Raw genomic sequence first — 17,770 nt, 5'->3', positions numbered from 1 at the left:
CGACGGCCGATATGTCAAGGTTATGTCAAGAAGAAGAAGTACACTTTCTAAGATCGGTTCACGCATGTTTCTGCAGCATCAATTTTAGCGATAACTAGAAAAAGACTTTGTCACTTTTGAAACACGAATGCGGTATCTTGGATTAGACGCCATAGTTGTAGTAGTAGCGTATGTATGAATAATGAATGATTCAATAATCGTGACACCGAACCAATACAAATTGATGCGCAAGTTTCAAGTTCCGGAAGTCGGCTTCAAGATCCTGGGAAGGTGGTATTAAAAACGACAAAAGGAGGTATCGCGAATCGATGAGTTTCTCCTTCGGCGATTACAACATCAGAGTCTAGACGTTGTTTAAAAGTTTCCGGTCGAGCCGGGCGCGGAAAGCGACGCGAACAGAGCAGTCTGGACGAAGATTAAAAAGTTCGGGGGCCGTTTCTCCACATTATGCCGTTCCCGGAGCGACTTAACAAACGGAAAAGAAAGATTGACCGGAAACAAAGGGCGTCGGAAAAATAAAGCACTCCTAATTAAATGGCCGTTCGAGATTGGGGGAGATCTTTGTTGCGCCTGAAAGTACCGGGTCGAGCGTCTTAAAGCCGAGCTTCTGCTAAATCGGAGTTTACGCGAGTTTCTGCGACTTCTCTCTCGGCGTCGTTCCGAGAACAATGAATCGAAAGGGGGACAAGGAGAGGGCGAGAAAGAGAGATCGTCTCGATCGGTCGTCAAATTTTTCGTAGGCCCCTGTACGATTTTAATTATGGAATTCTCGGCGGAGAGTTTTTCCGACGGACACCTGGAGAATGCAAACCGATGGTTCGATACATGAATCACGTTTCCTCGGATGCCAGCGACAATGGGACACGTAAACAATGAATCCTAAATTAAATTAGAATCAAGACGGAGACGTCAGGCTTATAAGTGATAGGACACCACGCGACAATACACAATGGAACACATATCGCCGGTTGTAACAAGGTGCTAAGTAGAATAACGAGGCTGACGGTGGGCGACGGATTTTTCTTCCCCGCCTCGCTGACCTTTCACCACGATTACGCTCTTGCGTTTACGCGTCGCGGCGAGAAACGCGCGCGGAATTAGACGGGAACATACCGCGATCCCAAACAGATGAATCCCCTTTACCAGGAAACTATTCCCTTGGAAATGGCTTCGAAAGATGCTTATCATCGCCGACGCACAGTAAACATTCTCTTATTCAAATCGCTACAACGCTTTACAAATTTGTACGGCGCCTTGGATACTCGATTACAACGATTCATGTCAATTTCTTCAATTCGATATTCGAGAAAGTTAGTTGTTTTCTGTGTTACGTCTTCATCGAGTTCCAGCCGGAAGCTTCATTAACTATTATTTCACGAACGGCAAGTTTACTCGTGATAAAATTGATTATTTACACAGACTTCATATCTTAAATCGCCTCTGGTATTTTAAAAAAATCTGTTACATGATTAACAAAGATATGAGAATACAGAATAATAATATGTTGCGGATTGTTCATTGCTTCGCTAAGTTTTCAGTGTGATAAAATGATGTCAAATTTTGAACACTTTTAATTGTTTTCTGAAGATACTTTTCTCATCTTACAAAAAACTCCAACTGTTCTAAAAAACTAGTCTACGGAGGTTATGCGGCGTCTATGACAAAAATTGAGTGCAATTTAAAGTGGCAGACAGATTAAAGCTGTTCACGAATTGTCGATGTATTAGTTTCAGCTTATTAAAATCCTTGATGATAGAAAATTGTGATTTTTGTTTCTTGCAATCGCGTCGCGAACGATGTTTATTTTCCATAAAAAATCCGTAGCGTATTAACGACCAATACCAGCAAAAATTCCTATCAGCCGCTTGCATCGAAGCTAATTTCCAAATTCGAAGAAAATCCGGGCCGGCTTGTGTTAAAACTTTCGAAGACAAAAGGCCGCCGAGACAAAAGATCGGCGGATTGAAAGACGTTCCACTCTTATACGAGGAAAAACACGTAACTCACAGCGGGCGATCGATTGGTCCTTTCCGAGCGGTAAATTTCAGGCCGAGCCGAGGACGAAGAAAATTAGAAAGTTTGTGAAGGGACGAGTCACGCAACAAACGAGGGGTCATCCAGCGATGAAACCGTGAAAATTTGGCATATTGTTTCACGCCTCTGGCCTTGTGGCGCCCTTCGTCTGTCGACCGGAAGTCGAAAATATTGCCAAGTTCCCTTCTCCGACGGAGAAAAAGAAGGGGACCGACGGGAGATAAGCAAGTGCTCCGAGCATAATAAAGGTGTATCGATTCACGGCCGCGCGGCTTTTCATATGCAAACGTCGCGCGGGCGGCCATCCGTTAGGATTATTTCTTTAGATTTTCCGCGATCTTCTATGGGGAACACCCCTTCGAATAGTGGGACGCATCGATCATGATTTATGGAACGAAATTCCGCGGGGTAAAAACTGGAACACGTATAGTGAATACCGTGAATTGAAAATTAATGAACGGTGATAAATGCGGTCCGGTGAACCTCCTTTGCGAACCGGGCTGATTAATGAACCCTCGTGGATCTGTCCACTTAATAGGAAACCAGAGTGTTCGGCTATACTCGTGAAACAATCGTCGGTTAAATTTTAAGATCATTCCGAACGATTCTTATACCTGGAAATTGAATTTTATCGATATTACTGCACAGTCCTCTTTGCGAATACGAATTTAATCCTTACGCATGAGAAATCTTTTTTACTATTGCGCTATATAGACTGTTAATAACAATATCTTTAATTAATTTTAACATTGAAATTTAACCGAAATATGACTGGTCCCAAATTTTCCATTTTAAAATCACTGAAATTATGGAAATTTTCTCACAGAATATGCTATAATTAGACAGCGTGTTTTTTGCATTTATAGCAAAAATGAGTATTCGAAATACGAACCTGAAAATACTTTAAAAACGTTTAAGAACACTAGCATATATTACTTTTGATATAATGACATTATTAAAAAAAATGTTTATCCAACTTCTGTTTCTCACACTTGACATAGAAACAATTTATTTTGCACAAAAACCCGCAGGTTAGTTATAATAAAAATGGCACAGGTTTTACAAAAATTCAGTGTTATTATTCTTATAAAGCAAAAAAAAGCATCAATCGTTTTTAGTGCTCGTGCATTCTAGTGTTAATAAACGGGAAACAATGTCACGATGTTTTAATTCTACAAATGCTTTTCGTACTTTATATCCCCATTTTTATCATAAATGCATAAAATCCGTTCGTGATATCTTTCAGCGATGTTTTCAGTCTCATAAAAATATGAAATAACAGCAGCATCTCATGAGGACTGAAAACAATCGCGGTAAAAAGAAGTTACGCCGACAAGAAACGAGAAAGTTAAAGGGAGAAGATGCACGTTCCGCGTTCGGAAAATTGAAAGAAAAAGATCAACGTTTCAAAGATGCACTGCACCGTAATTTTTCGACGTGCTCGGCGGACCAAAAGTTGAGTTCCAGCGGGGACACATCGGGGCATCGAATGCACAATATGGCCACATACGAATCATGGTCCTCCGTCTCTCGCGACAGTGACCGAACGATTTTCCTCAGAAATTGCCCGTCAAATTGGCCCACGCGACGTTTACGGGCAAATCGCTCGGAATGCCATTGTTTAACGACGAGTCGAGCTTTGGTCATCCTACGGATACTTCCTTTCAACCCGTTCACGGAAGATTTCACACAAGCTACCCTCGACGAGGGGACACTTTCCGGAAAATCATTTTCCGAGTGCAGATGCTGTCTCTCGCTTACTATTTAGCAATCCTGAGATCCGTTTACCGTATTTTTATTCGATAACAGAAAAACGAAAGTTCGAAATGTAAACGAATAAAACGGATTTGATTTATTATCTTCGCTGATACAATTTCTTGTAAATAGTTAAAAAGCGATGAGAACCGTTGTGAAAAGAGATAGCAAAAATCGCGGACTTTTATTACTAGACAGCCGATCTTTATGCAAAATAAAACTTATCCTCGACAATTGCATCAAAAAGAAGTCAGGTAGAAACTTCATTCTTTTTTTAAATGATTTACATGAGTTGAAAATAATACGTAGATGTCCTTAAGTTCTTTTAATATTTTTAATATTTAATATTTCTGTCGTAAGTGCATAAAATCCGCAGTCTATTGATTACGAAACGACTGAAAGTTCTTTTAATAATTGAAATTATCGATTGTGAGCAGAATAATTGAGCAGAATAAATATTGAATAATGTTCGTAAAGAAATGTCTATAAAAGTGTTTCAGCGATTTATCGACGCGTTAATTGTGAGGCAACAGTTGATCCTGAGATCGCTGAACAATCAAGACAATTGGAATCTTCGAATCTGGCCGACGGTTTATTAAAATTGTAGCTGCACCGTGGAAATCTTTTCGCTTTCCAACGGGGCACATCTGCCCCGTCTATGACGTCACGAGACACACAAAGGCCTTTAATCCAGAATGGCGTGTGACAATATTAAAATATCGATTAGCCAACGTATGCGGCGTATGCACTTTGTCCTACGTACAAGGGTTGCACTTAAAAGGGACAACGTGCACGGGATATCGCATCCAGGTAGCTAGATTGTGGGCGATTTTAATCAGCCCCGTCAGCCAGATTATCCGAGAGAATGACCGATTGAAACTCCACCCGGAATTCCAGGCTGTCGCGAAATTCGCCTGGATAAATTCACTTTTCGTTTTTTCCCCTGCTAGCCATCCTTATTTGAAAAAAATCGGAATGCGCAAAATCCCGGTGAAATTGTATCCCGAAATTCAAAAGCTAAAGCAGAATGTTCAAATTTATTTTCTGAATGCAGAGTTATGTTTTTATTTGAAATATTAATTTCAATAGGTTTGAAAAATATTCACCAGTTGAAATGTGACTTTCAAGTTTAGCACGACAGCGACTTCGTTAATGGCGTCTAAAATGTCTTTCACAATGTGCCCACATGTGTTGCTTCTAAAAACTACTCATTCCCGTATGTATTGACCTGGAATTCTTGGAAATCAGGAAACGTTGGCTAATTGTTGGAATGACCCATGGTCAAACCTAGACACATGTGTTGATCGGTCCCTGGAATCCAATTTTATGGTGTTGCCGGCAGTAAAATTATCCCTGGAGTACCGGGAAACTTTCTGGGGACCGTGTCGAACAATAATTCTTCAAATTATGGCTCCCTGTTATCGGGCAAAACTTATGTTCGCTTCGAATGTGGCTTTGAAAACAGCAAACCAAAAAAGGCAAATTTTATTTCTGAGAAAGTTGAAGCTTTAACGAACAATATAAATATAATCTGTATACATATATATTGTATACAATATGTTGTTTCTATCAGAAAGGAATCTTGCATAAGGTTGCATATAACTGCAGTCCGATTATTATAAAACACGCGAAATCCTTATGGTCGCTAGAAACGAACCATATTGGTCAGAAGCATCTCGGGGACCCTTTATGTCCTTGCCCAGTTCAACCGCAAATGTCAAGAGTGGACACGTTGCCCATTAAATCTGCTTCCATCTTCTTCGACTCATAAATAAATGACAAAAGGCAATCTCGAGACGAAAATACCCTAGTATTCAAACTAGCATTCGACTTACACGATTTTATTAATGGTTAAAATGAAAAAAGAATACCATTAATTTATAAAATAAGTAGAAATAGAAATTTAGATTGTATATATAATAAGAAAATGGCTATATATATAATATATAATATATAGTTTCAATAGAAATTATTATACAACTAGATTTAAGTAGCTCACAAATAGCCATTTTCTTATTAGCTGCCCCGGTATTTTTCTTCGAACATTCTCGTCTCTCGTGCAACCACCTCTTCGACCTCATTCGCCAAGTTCGCGACGCGAGTGAAAATAAGAAACAAGGGAAAGGTACATTTGTCTTGGCGTTTTGGAAGCGTCGAAGCGTTCCACGCGCGCGTATATTAAAACTTCGGCTTTTTCTTGTCCCTCCGAGCGACGTTTTCATTGTCCCCGTCGAATTTCCTCGCCCGAAAAACAAGAAGAAAAAGTACAAGAAGACAAATGTCTCTGGAAAATTGTCTCTTGTTTTCGAAAAAGCCGCGGTCTCCGAGAAGGAAGCGTGCAATGACGAAATACATGTTAAAATGTCGATAACGAACCAGTCGAACTTCCGTCTGACAAAGTAAGACATTCATCGATTTCGTTCGTCGCTGCGAGGCATGTGACGAATGTGCTGTAAAATGTTTTTAGAAGTTAAAATATTTCTTTGGAGCAAGGAATAAGATTCCAAAATTCTCTCGACAGCCTAAATTCCCGCAGAAATCGAATTGCTTAGCATGTTGCTTAACTAGGCTCTAAAATTCATTCTTATCCTAACATATTGTACGAACTGAACGTTAACTAGGATTTTTAAAATATAAAAGAGTTAAGCTAACATGGTAACTGTCTTCTTTCTAGTTTCGATTGCATTAATTAAATGCTTTCGATATTGTGAGAATTTATAGAACTGATATTCGGCCCTTAACGTGTTTCTACTTTTAACCGATCTTTGTATCTTTGCCTAACATACGATCGCACGTTCGTCCAACACGTTCGTCCTAACGTATATCTGAACTAATTTCACGCGAACTCGCGGAAAACAAGAAGTAAAACATCTCGCCTAGAACAATAAACTATGGAGCAGAACCAGAAAGAAAATATTTCCGTCGTTACGTTTCGAGGTAGACGGATCCTTCATCCCGCAGTTTCGCCCAGCACGTTAAAAACCAGCTGCCGAGGTCCGAGGATCTGGCAGGACGACTCATCGAAGAGAAATAACCGAGGCCGAAGAAAGAAACGTCGGAAATCCCGGAATGGGAGGCAGCGAAGGAACGCGTGTGCAAGTAACGCGTATTGGCTTTCCCGGTCGGCACTGTGTATCACTTTTATGTCATCCTCGTTGACTTCCTTCCGCGGGGGTGAGAAGGGCCGTGGAAAGAAGACGGCAGAAACGGGGGACAAGGACGACGAAGGAGGGAGAAGGACGGAAGAGCTGCAGGACCTCGAAACCCTGAGATACAACCAATTCGCAAGCAATTCTCGGCGCGCCTCGGGCGGTCTACGAAGACGAGACCGGACGAGGGATGAAAGAAAGAAGAAAGGGTAGTTTACGAGGAGGAGGAGGAGGAGGAGGAGGGCGGCCGAGGGGACCACGGCATGGAAAATCGGCCGGAGAAAGAAGATCGGCCGCGGACGAGAATTAATATTCCAGACAAACCTGACAGATAGATCAAATCTGCATCTCACCGGGAGAGCGCCGGTGTCAATTTCGACGGATTATCGCCTCGCGTCTCGCTTCCGTCTTACCCCCGTTTCGTCGCCCCCTTCGCGCGATCTCCCGTAACGTCACTCTCTGTCTTATATATATTTTTTTTGTCTTAACGCAGCTGCTCGCGGGACAGCCGCGCGTGCTCTCGGAAATGATATCGCTCCTCTCCTCTCGAGCCCTTGGGCCTCTCGGGGGATGAATTTTATTTCCCCGACGCCGAGGATTACCTTTCTTCTGCCCCGTCGATGGAAGAATTTTTACAACTTCGGGCGCGAACTGCCGCGACTCGGCGAGTTTAGTGGCGCTTTGCTGCGACTACGGCTGTAATTCCGTGCAGTGGGAGTGTTTTATGAATTCCGGGACGGCGAGAGATCCACGTGTTAATCTCGAGAAGCCTGCGGAAAATACGTGACCATCGAAAGTAACAACAACACGGGCGTACTTCGCGAGAGAAAGCTAATCCCCGAATTCAGCGAGAGACATAACCCTTTCGGACGAGGATTCTTGAAAGTCTAAAAATACATTCCTCCGAGGACCAGATTACGCATGCAAAGCTTGAATAACAGAAGAAATGAACAATATTTGCTGATCTTTTGTTACGTACATCGACAAATTATATGCTTGCAGTTTCTGGAATAAATACTCATGTCGTTATCATATCGACATTCGTCCCGAACGGGTTAAGAGTCCTAAAATCTGGCATCACGCGGGTCTTGCTTTTTTCGAAGAAAATTACTGTGCCCTTATTGGCAGAGTGTTGACATTGCAATTAACAAATACAATACTTCCAAATGTCATAACTAGTATTCAGGATCTTCGTTAACGGCAAAAATCGACGACGCCAGAGAATTCGTCACAGGTGCGTCAAGGTGCGAAAAGACGCGATAAGAAGACGCTTCCGATAGGAGTAACCAGCCAGGGTTAATTCGGGTCGCGGCGAAGCCACGGCCACCCGCTTCAGTGCCGGTGATTAATGCAAACGATCATAATTACGTAACAGATTGTTGATGCAGCGAGCACCGGTGTCTCTTTAAAATTTCATCACGGTCCGTGAAACTCGTTCCAGCCCCCCTCCCAGTGGCTGGGTCGGCAGTTAACCCCATCCGGGGCCAGCTAGAAAGAGAGGACCAAAGAGAGCGAGTTCGGGAGAACGAGAGAGATAGAGATAGAGCGATAGAGAGAGAGAGAGAGAGAGAGAGAGAGAGAGACGTGGCTCGTGCTCATCCCCCGGACTCCGCGTCAAGCTTGTTCCCCAGATAAGCCCCTTTCGTCGCCTTTTTTGTCGTGTTTTTTTGTTATCGACCGGCCACGTCCAAAAGCCCAATTAGAATCGTCCTATTGTTTGGCCACGTGGTCCGCACGAGCCGTGCACACGGCCGCGTCAACGGTGAATCCTCCGTAAGCAACCGCGTTGATATTCTGCTACACAGCATCGTCGCGTGTGTCCAGGTAGAGCAACACGGATCAGAAACGGACGGGGCCTGTGCGACCCCTACGGACCGTCATCCTTTATCCGGCTTTTTAGTGGCTTTCCTCTCTGCCCGCGATCGAAACTCTCTCGTCGATTTAGCCACGCTTCGGGAGCAGCCTCTCGATTCTCCTGGCTAACTATTACAGACTCTTTCGAGCCTCGGTGTGCACTAAATACCGTATAAATCAGTTTGCTGTTTTCTTTCTTTTTTTTTACGAATATACTCGTCATGAAGAAATGACAATATTTTGTGTTATGTCGAGTATACTAGTCACGTGTGAAAAGAAGTTACGCTTTGCTGTTCAAGTTGTAATTTTTGTGAAAACTAAAATATATGTGTAAATTTTAAGATGCTTTGAATATTTTGAGGCCAGGACGAGTTAAAACGAGCAAATAAAAAGATGTAAACAATTATTACGAAAAAACTGTACGTAGTAAGAATAGATAATTGTTCTTTCCTTTGCGACAAATTTTAGGAGCACGCTTTTCAGAGAGATCGCAACAACTAACTGGTTAATGATGTAAATATAATGTATTTAATTTATATTTAAATATAAATATATTTTTAACGATCAATTAGGGATAGAAACAAAAATTTGTTGATGACGTTGCGTTAGGTTTGAAGCGAAGTACATATTTTGTACGATTATTAACTCCTTGTCTTCAAATTTTTTCGATTGAACGAAACAGAAGAGTTTTATTTATTTAACAGATAATTACTAAAAATCTCATCACGAAATTCTCGTCAAAATATTGCAAGAGGTCAATAGCAATTTTGATTCTTCGATGGTCCTTTCTAAAGATCATGAACGAGATATAGCAAAAAGCTGTTGTCCATGCAAAATTCCAATAATCAACAAGATTTCAAAGCTTTATTTAAATGCGTATAATCAGAACGGGAGATTTAGCGAATTCTCAGGAATTTCCTCCAACCACAGAACATCGCCAAGCGAGAAAGATAAATTTCAACTTGAAGAACCTCAAAATGTGGTGCCAGAGTGTCGTCAACGTGAGAATCCTGGAACAAAGCGTGCCCAAGGTCGAGTGTCTAATAAAATTATCATCCGGACAAAACCTTTTCGAACGAGAGACAATTAAGACTGAACGAGTCTGGAGGGGGTCATTCCGGCGAACGTAATAATATTTACAAAAGTGAGAAGACGCTAATTGTAAGAAGGAGGAGGCGGAGGAGAGGGCAGTGACTCTCATCGGAGCGCGGCCGTGCTCTTCCTTCGGCATCTTTCTCTCTCGCGCGCGCTGTTCTCCTCTCTGCGATGCAAAGCAGGCCGCCACGTCAATTTGCACAGGTAAGCACTGAGTTAAGAATCTCAAAGGCTGTGCTTTCAATTCATCAAGGGCGTCGGGCCGCATGAATTTCGTTTGAGGCAGGCGCCGTTTCTTTGAAGTTAATCGGAGTAAACCGCCGCGATCGCGCTCCGGTGTCGATTCGTCGACGAGTGGGTGCGAAATTAAAGCTGTCCCCCCCCACCTTTATGTATCCGTGAGCCGCAATTCCGCGGACAGACCGGCGAACCCTGCCGCCATTGTTTCCGGAAATTCCTGGACTACAGGATCAAACAACTATCTATAGTGAAACGAGTCTACGCGTCGAAGCTGCAGGAAAAATATACATATCAAATCTACATTTTATTTCTACCTGGCAATCCCTTTTTCCTACTTTTCATTCATTCGAATGCAGACGCGAAAACGAAACGAGAGAATCGCGTTTCAAATGTAAATTCGTTTAATCTCATTTATCTTCAATTAATTTTTGTAATTTGTTAAAATCAACCCTTCTTCATCCTTCTTCTATATATTCTAATAGATACAAAAACTACAATAAAAAATCATACTACAAGTCTAAATTCATCCCATTTTGTAACTTTTTGCTATCCTCCGAATACGATCTTTTGCAGCAGTCGGATCAGACAACCTGGAACGTCAATTCTGGCACGAAATTTTGTAGAAAAATTATGTTTCACGTTATCCTAATTGCGGAAATTTCTCATGACCTGCTCTCAAATTCAAATTTACATAGGTAATGTTTTACCTCGCTGAGTCCTGCGCTGAGACTAATTTTTGGAGACACGTTCGCAACGTGCGCGAACAACGGAACAAAGAGCGAGTACCAGCAATAAAGAGATTTAAAAATAAACTATTAATCTTCGACAGGCTGAAAGCAGAGCCTGGACGTTCTCGCCGTTGGAATATGACAATGTGGCCGGCGATAAAAAGGGGTCAGACTCGGGGGCAGAGGGTAGGGGGAGGCGCACTATGGGGGCAGGTTCACCCCAATCCCCGAGCGGGCTCTTTAAATTCAAAAATCGAATCTACCGCTGCATTGTTCGTGCTCGTTGAACCAGGATCGACATCAGATGGCAGCCAGTAACTGTACTTTAAAAACTCCCTTATTCTCTCTTTCTTTCTGTCGACCCCCCTCTCGGCGAATTCGAAACCGTAGTTTTCGGCGCAGATGACAGTGTCAATGGTCTCTTTCGTTTTTTTTCTTTTTCCTTTTTTCAACGGAGCTCGATTTACGAAAATCGCTTCGCCGACAACGGGGATGGACGCGCGACAGAGCGACGCGAAAGTATACCGGTTTGAATGTTATGGCATTTTTGCTAGAATTGCTTCTGTCACAGAAGCGTTTCGTGGGCCGCGAACGCTTCATAGAATATGAAAGTCGCGGCGAGCATTTGTTGCCGGAACCCAGAGACGCGACCGGCTATATTTATAGAGGTTGCCTTGACTCGGGAGACCCACGGCAGAACTCAAAGCGGAATATGTCAAAACATCACGACAACGCTTTGGTAGCACGTGCCCCGGGGCTTTCATTGCGTGTCGGCGTCAATTAAATTCCCAACGTGAACCCGTAGCAATTAAAAGTACTCCGGGGCTAAAACGTTCATTCATCCCGCGGAACGCACGACTATGAAATATTGATCGGATCGTGATTAATGAGACGCTGAGACGGTCCGAGGAAACATAAATAACGTTTTCAAGCGGGAGAAAGGTTGGACAGGCGACTCTGAATGAGCACAGAGAATCGTAAACTCAAGCAAACACGCGGAGGGTTAAAGTTCGCCGTTTAATCCCAGTGCTTCTTTCGGGTAATACGAAACACCGAACGGACTAATCGGTCTGGTTTTGTGATTTTAATTGATCGTTAGCCTCGTGCTGCGTAATGAGCATTGCTGTTTTATTGTTGCTCGTCCTTCCGATACACCTCTGCCGAGCACGAAAACTTCGCAAACTTCGCAAACTTCTTAATTACTAGCGACAACGACGGGTCGCGGGACGTACAAACTTTTTCTGTGATCATTCTCATTAACTACTGTACTGGCAGAATTTTCTGCGACGTTTTAATGGACGGTGTAAAACAACCATTGTGCAGTTGTCGCCGTTAACAGCTGCAACGCGAGCAGTTGTCCGATCCCCTTCGATCATTTCAGATTCATGAGCGGAATGCAGACACTTTGCGCATTGCTATATACGGCGCATACAAACTTACGAGATCGAAAATTGATTAGACCCATTGTGATCGGAAAAATTAACGTAACATTGCATAAAAATCCACAGTTCGATCGCAACACTTGCACGGTTGCAGCCACCCCCAACAAAAAGCGCTATCATCTGTCACAAGAATGATCTCCGACCGTACTGAATATCGTCTAATTAACAGTAAAGAAAATACAATGTTTAGAGAAGTAGTGTACGAGTAAATCATCGTACAATCTCGAGAACGATTTTGATCGAGGAGATTCTGTTGAGGGTAGCAAAGCCAGACGTCGCGGGTTAAGCACCGCGGGGGTAATTAACCTCGCCGAAGATAACGAAGCAGACAGACACGAGTAGAACTCACCAGAATTGACTGTGTTCGTGTCCGCGTCCACGGACTCGATCTTCGGCTTCTTCGGGAGGTCCTCTTTATCCTCGTCGGAGGTCTCCGTCCGTCTTTTCGGCGTCGAGCTGGCGCTGGCTTTCAGCTCGATCGGGCTCCCAGCATCCGGTCCCGAGCCCTGAGGCGTCGGAGGACTCTCGAGCCTGCCCCCGCCCCGCTTGTTGATGGGAGCGGATATGCTGGGCACGGAGTTCAGCTTCGAGTCCTGATCGACGGCCTTCAGGGCGAGGGCGTCCTCCGGATCGGAATCCTCCGGAGCCGCCGTTGCCGGTGGACTGTGGCAACCCTGAAGCGTGCTGCGACAGTGGTTGACCTTGTGCTCGATGAACCGCACGATCTCGCCGAGGGGGTAGGACGCCCTGCAACCCCCGCATTGGACGGTGTCTGGGGAGGTGGTGCCTTGCGAGGTTTCCGCTGCAACCAGAAAAGTCGAACACCCTCTTCAGACTACCTTCGCTTCAGGATCTCAGACGTCGTTATTTTTATTATCCTGATTAGGTTCTTTAACAGTAGAAATACCGAGCACCAAACGTGGCCAGAGTATATATCGTTTTAGAACAATGAGACGAGGATTTATTTAACTCTTCGACGTATTTTGACGAGTTTGACTCGTAACGAAGATTTATAGTCGTCAATATTCATTATAAATAGACTCTGCGGATTTTATGCATTTATAACAAAAGTGAATAGGTAGAATACAAAACAGTAAATGCGAGGGATAAATTAAACGATGTTTACTTTTAAGTTATTAGAGATGTTAGAAATGAAACTGAATTTTCAAGTTTGATTTATATAGTCGAGGTAGAGCATTTTTAGTCTGCTCATATATAGAAATGATTACAATCGAAAATCATCTAATCATTGTAACTGCGAAGAACGACAAGGGATTAAACTTCTATTAACTTCTCTATTATATTATATGCTTGAATAAAGAAGACTATCGGAGACATTCTTATGGCAATTGTAGAAGAAAAAATCAGTCATTTTGACTTGTTTGGTAGTTCTAGTGTTAACCCTTAATCGATTGACCAGGGATCTTTATGCTTTCATGGCATGGGCAGCTTTTTAAAATACAAGGGAACTGATAAATTAAGCTAGTATATTACTGATAAATTAATTATTTTTATTTCTTGTACAATGAGTAATCTTTTAGTTCGCGCAAGAAATTTTTCCTTAATTCGAATTTTCGTAAAATGTATAAAAATGAGACTTTGCATAAAGATCCGAAGTCTAATGACAATGCATGTATGTACTTTTATTTAATACGATCAAAGTGACGTTGCTTATTCTATTAAAGATATGCAAATTCTTTGAACAATTCATTCTGAAAAATAATGTTGAAATGTTAGTACCACCTGAAGAAGAATATTAAAACTGCTAATTAGTAAAGTAAACTGCTAAAGTAAACTGCTTGATTAATTAAGGGTTAAAGAAAATGTTTTATACTTTCTCTATAGAAAAATGATGATTTTTGTACATATGTAGATGAAGTTAACGTGAAAAATTGTGAAGAAACATTTATACAGTATGTATAATCATATTTCTCTTTTTGTCGAGTGTCGCGGTGTCATCGCAATCAGCTATAGGGATGCTGCGTCTTTACCGAAAGGATTGAATAAAGGAAAAATGTACGAGATTTTTCAAGGTGAATTTTTCTCACTCAGGAGCCTGAGGGAATGAAGTGTTCTCGTACGAAACTGTGTTTAAGTGCTTTCTGACCATGCAGGTCAGCCTTCTCTTCGCTATACACTGAGGACTGTTCCCAAGTGCTGTACTTTCACGCGTTTTACACGAGGAGGCAAACACGTGGTCTTGTGAAGTTGAACAGACCCCCATAGAAATGACCAGGCACGCTCGAGGATACAGGACAGGACACTTGAAAGTCCCTTTCCTTGAACCTGTGTCCTGGACCACCCAATGTTCGAATACACGTGCATCTCAAACTTTCTTTTAGTATTTGTATATCTTGTGTAACACAGAGAAACCGAATTTTAACAATTAAATTGTGTCGACATATACAAAAATACATGAACGTATTTATAAATCTCTACGCGACGAAATTGGAAACTGGATAACGATGTATGAATTTGTGTACGGGGGCAAGATTAAACTGAAAAGCTGGAAAAATCGATAATCCGATATTTCCAGCCGCAATTCACACCAGGATCTGATTTTCATTTGCGTGAAGTATGGCGGTGCTTACACGGTCAAGAGACTCGAGTTTGCGCGCTGGCCATTGGTCAATCAAGCTCCGCCCCGAAAGAATCGAACGGAGTCCGCGCACAAAGTGTTAACTACGTACATCCACAGAAAACACGCTGAAATTGAGGGACACCCTAACCGATCCTTAAACGTAGCAAATGTTCATAAAAACAAACCGTAGAGAAATAAATTACTTCTCGGTGAATAATACACGTACAATTTTCTCCATGTTTTTAAATGATGAGTAACTATAAAATAATGATAAAATAATGATGAGTAACTCTAAACGCGAGTTACGCGTATTAACTTATAAGAATGACAAGATTGAATTTATTTAAACATTTTGCCATTTTTATTTTGATGTACGCTTGAATTAAGAAATCTATTCTAAACAGTTCTGTTCTGATTCTATTATTCTATATACTCTATTATAAATCTATTCTGATAGATTTAGTATTTTAAAGTATATCCCCCCACTAATCATTCTAATTTAGAATTTAGAATTTATTTATGTACACGGGTTCTAGGTGTTTTCGTGTACTAAAGATATTAAAAATTATATAAATTAAACACATAAAACCATCCTAGAATCGTAACAGTATATAGTAAACATTTACATTCAAATAAAAAAGTTCAGTGACCCCGTATATTATTATACGACAGTTAATTTCAATCTTCGCATATAAAGTCTGCAGAGAAACTAACGTGCCGGAAGTAGTACCTCAACAAATATATCGAAAAAAGTTTATAAATAAAATAATAAATATTTCTAAGGAAGCTCGATTATATTTGTCAACAATAAATAAATATATCCTAAACAGAAACTGTTGCATAAATATCCACGAGGTCGATGGAACATTTTTCGCGCAGGGGACAATAAACGCGTTCCTCGTTTCCGCCGGTACGGGGGTGGGACTCGATCTCGATGGATACGGGCACTCGACTGCCGGGAAAGATCGATGTATGAAACCATGCCAATCTCTATGTTAATGGGCCGAAGTATAAGGACGATGGGGGCTAAGGAAGAGCCGCAAGAATCTCCGGCAGAAGGTCTGCTCGAGGACACTTAAAAGTGAATTGTTACGTCTGCGGCTGACCCCGGGACCTTAGCCTCCACCACCCCCTTTCTCCTCCGGCGACGGGGGTGAATTATAAGACTTGCGTAGAAGGAAATTAGATCTCTATATCAGCCGCGGGCGCTTTCCTCCCGGCTAACCGAATTTCCCTTTCTGTTGTTTGCCGGGCGAGCAGCAGGCCGCGAATCGAGTCCGTGGGTACGGATTTATACGCGAGCCGTGATTTCATTATGAAACACGGCCCGGCGTCGCTGGGAAATATTCGGGAACGGATCCGCGATCTTTCTGGGACATCTTCTCTGTTCGCTTGTAAATTTTCTGGTCGTCCACCGGCCCCGTGCTTTACCTCATCCTGGTCCGGGATTTTCCTCGCCGCGCGTTTTGAAACACCGCGAACCAGCCGCATTGTATTCCGCCGATCTAATTATCGTATATTGGACGTGGAAAATCCTTTCGTGAACGACGATGGCAATTATGGTACCGCATGAAATATTAATGCCGGCTGTGTTTCTTTTAAATGTACATTATATGGTTTTAGAAACCTGTGAACGTCTTTGTTCGTCGCGTTAAAAGTGTTTCGTTGTTTTGGCACGGCGGCTAATCAGTTTCACGTGTAATCAAGTTTTGTAACGTCTACGGTGACCCGGAATAGAGGTGCCGATGTGAATATGATTCGATGAATGAATTGATTGGCACAAGGTGTTTTATCATTTATTCTTTCCCTCGATACAGACAGAAGTCGATTTTCGGATTTAAACAATAATTACCTTCTTCGATGACCGCAGAAATTAACGTCTATCCAATTGCACAGTAAAAAAAAAAACGATATCAGCAGCCCGTTGGAAACGATGGAGAGACAACGAAATCCTCGAAGCAATCCGATTGAATCTAAAAAAATAATTCAACGCGCAAGACCGGAATTTCGAAAATCAATTTCGTCAGCGAGTTTAAACCATAATCGTTGAGAGATTCCTTCGCGTAATCGGAGAACGTACATTTTCTCCTGTCCCATTATTAGTCACTGATACGGATCGCCGGTGGCACAATAATAACCGAAAAAGTGCGCCCTATAGAGGAACATCTCCCAAAAGCAATCAAGATAAGCATCGTAGTTCTATGCGCCTCGAGCTGCCTGTCACCGGAAGGACACGTACCTGGGTGCAACAGGAAGCGAGATAAATCCTCGGACACAATTCCGTCCGAAGATCGATCCATTGAGATGCAGCGCGAGATCGAATCTGGGAGATCGGCGGGAGAAGGGCGCTTTCCAGTGTCAACAAACTACGCTACAGTGCCCGAGATTACGCGACATTCTGCGAATCCTTCTCATCAACTTTCGCTGGTTACAATTATTGGAACCTTTATGTAAGTAAATAGACAGTATATAAAGTAACGAGTAACGAGTAATAGACAAATATAAAGATGATCCTAGTTTTAACAAGCCAGCTCCTAATTAAAAAATTCTCTTTAATGGTTATCAGACTGTGATTATTAACCCTCTCGCACTGTGAGGAGGTCTTTCGTGGCTACGTTGATTAGCACTTCCAGGTCTTTAATCATTTTTTTGATAGAATTTTTGTTTTCTATATGTCATTATTTACCTTACTTCCGGATGTTCGTAACTAGACTGCGGATTTAGTGCATTTATGAAATAAATAAGCAGATGAAACCACGAAACAATCGAAAGCTTCGAACACATTAAGAATACTGTCACATTATTTTCAAGCTATTCTCTACCTATTGAGAAAGGAAACAAACTCGAATGATTTGAAATGGTTGGACGACTTGCATCGTACATTGTAGAAAC

General features: G+C 42.1%; 1 protein-coding gene across 2 annotated transcripts in view; it reads right to left on the bottom strand.

Annotated features, from left to right (window-relative positions):
- The window catches only part of Cph (BCL11 transcription factor chronophage), a 49,596-nt gene that overhangs the window by 8,502 nt on the left and 23,324 nt on the right, over positions 1-17,770 (bottom strand). For both annotated transcript variants that reach the window (XM_033465093.2, XM_033465092.2), the window contains exon 2: positions 12,647-13,099. In XM_033465093.2, coding sequence (XP_033320984.2) covers positions 12,647-13,099 — 453 coding nt within the window. The remainder of the gene's footprint in view (positions 1-12,646; positions 13,100-17,770) is intronic.

Source organism: Megalopta genalis, chromosome 12 (genome assembly GCF_051020955.1).
Source record: "Megalopta genalis isolate 19385.01 chromosome 12, iyMegGena1_principal, whole genome shotgun sequence".
NCBI classification, from domain to species: Eukaryota; Metazoa; Arthropoda; class Insecta; order Hymenoptera; family Halictidae; genus Megalopta; species Megalopta genalis.
The sequence above is the reverse complement of the archived record's forward strand: the minus strand, read 5'-3'. Positions and strand labels throughout refer to the sequence as shown.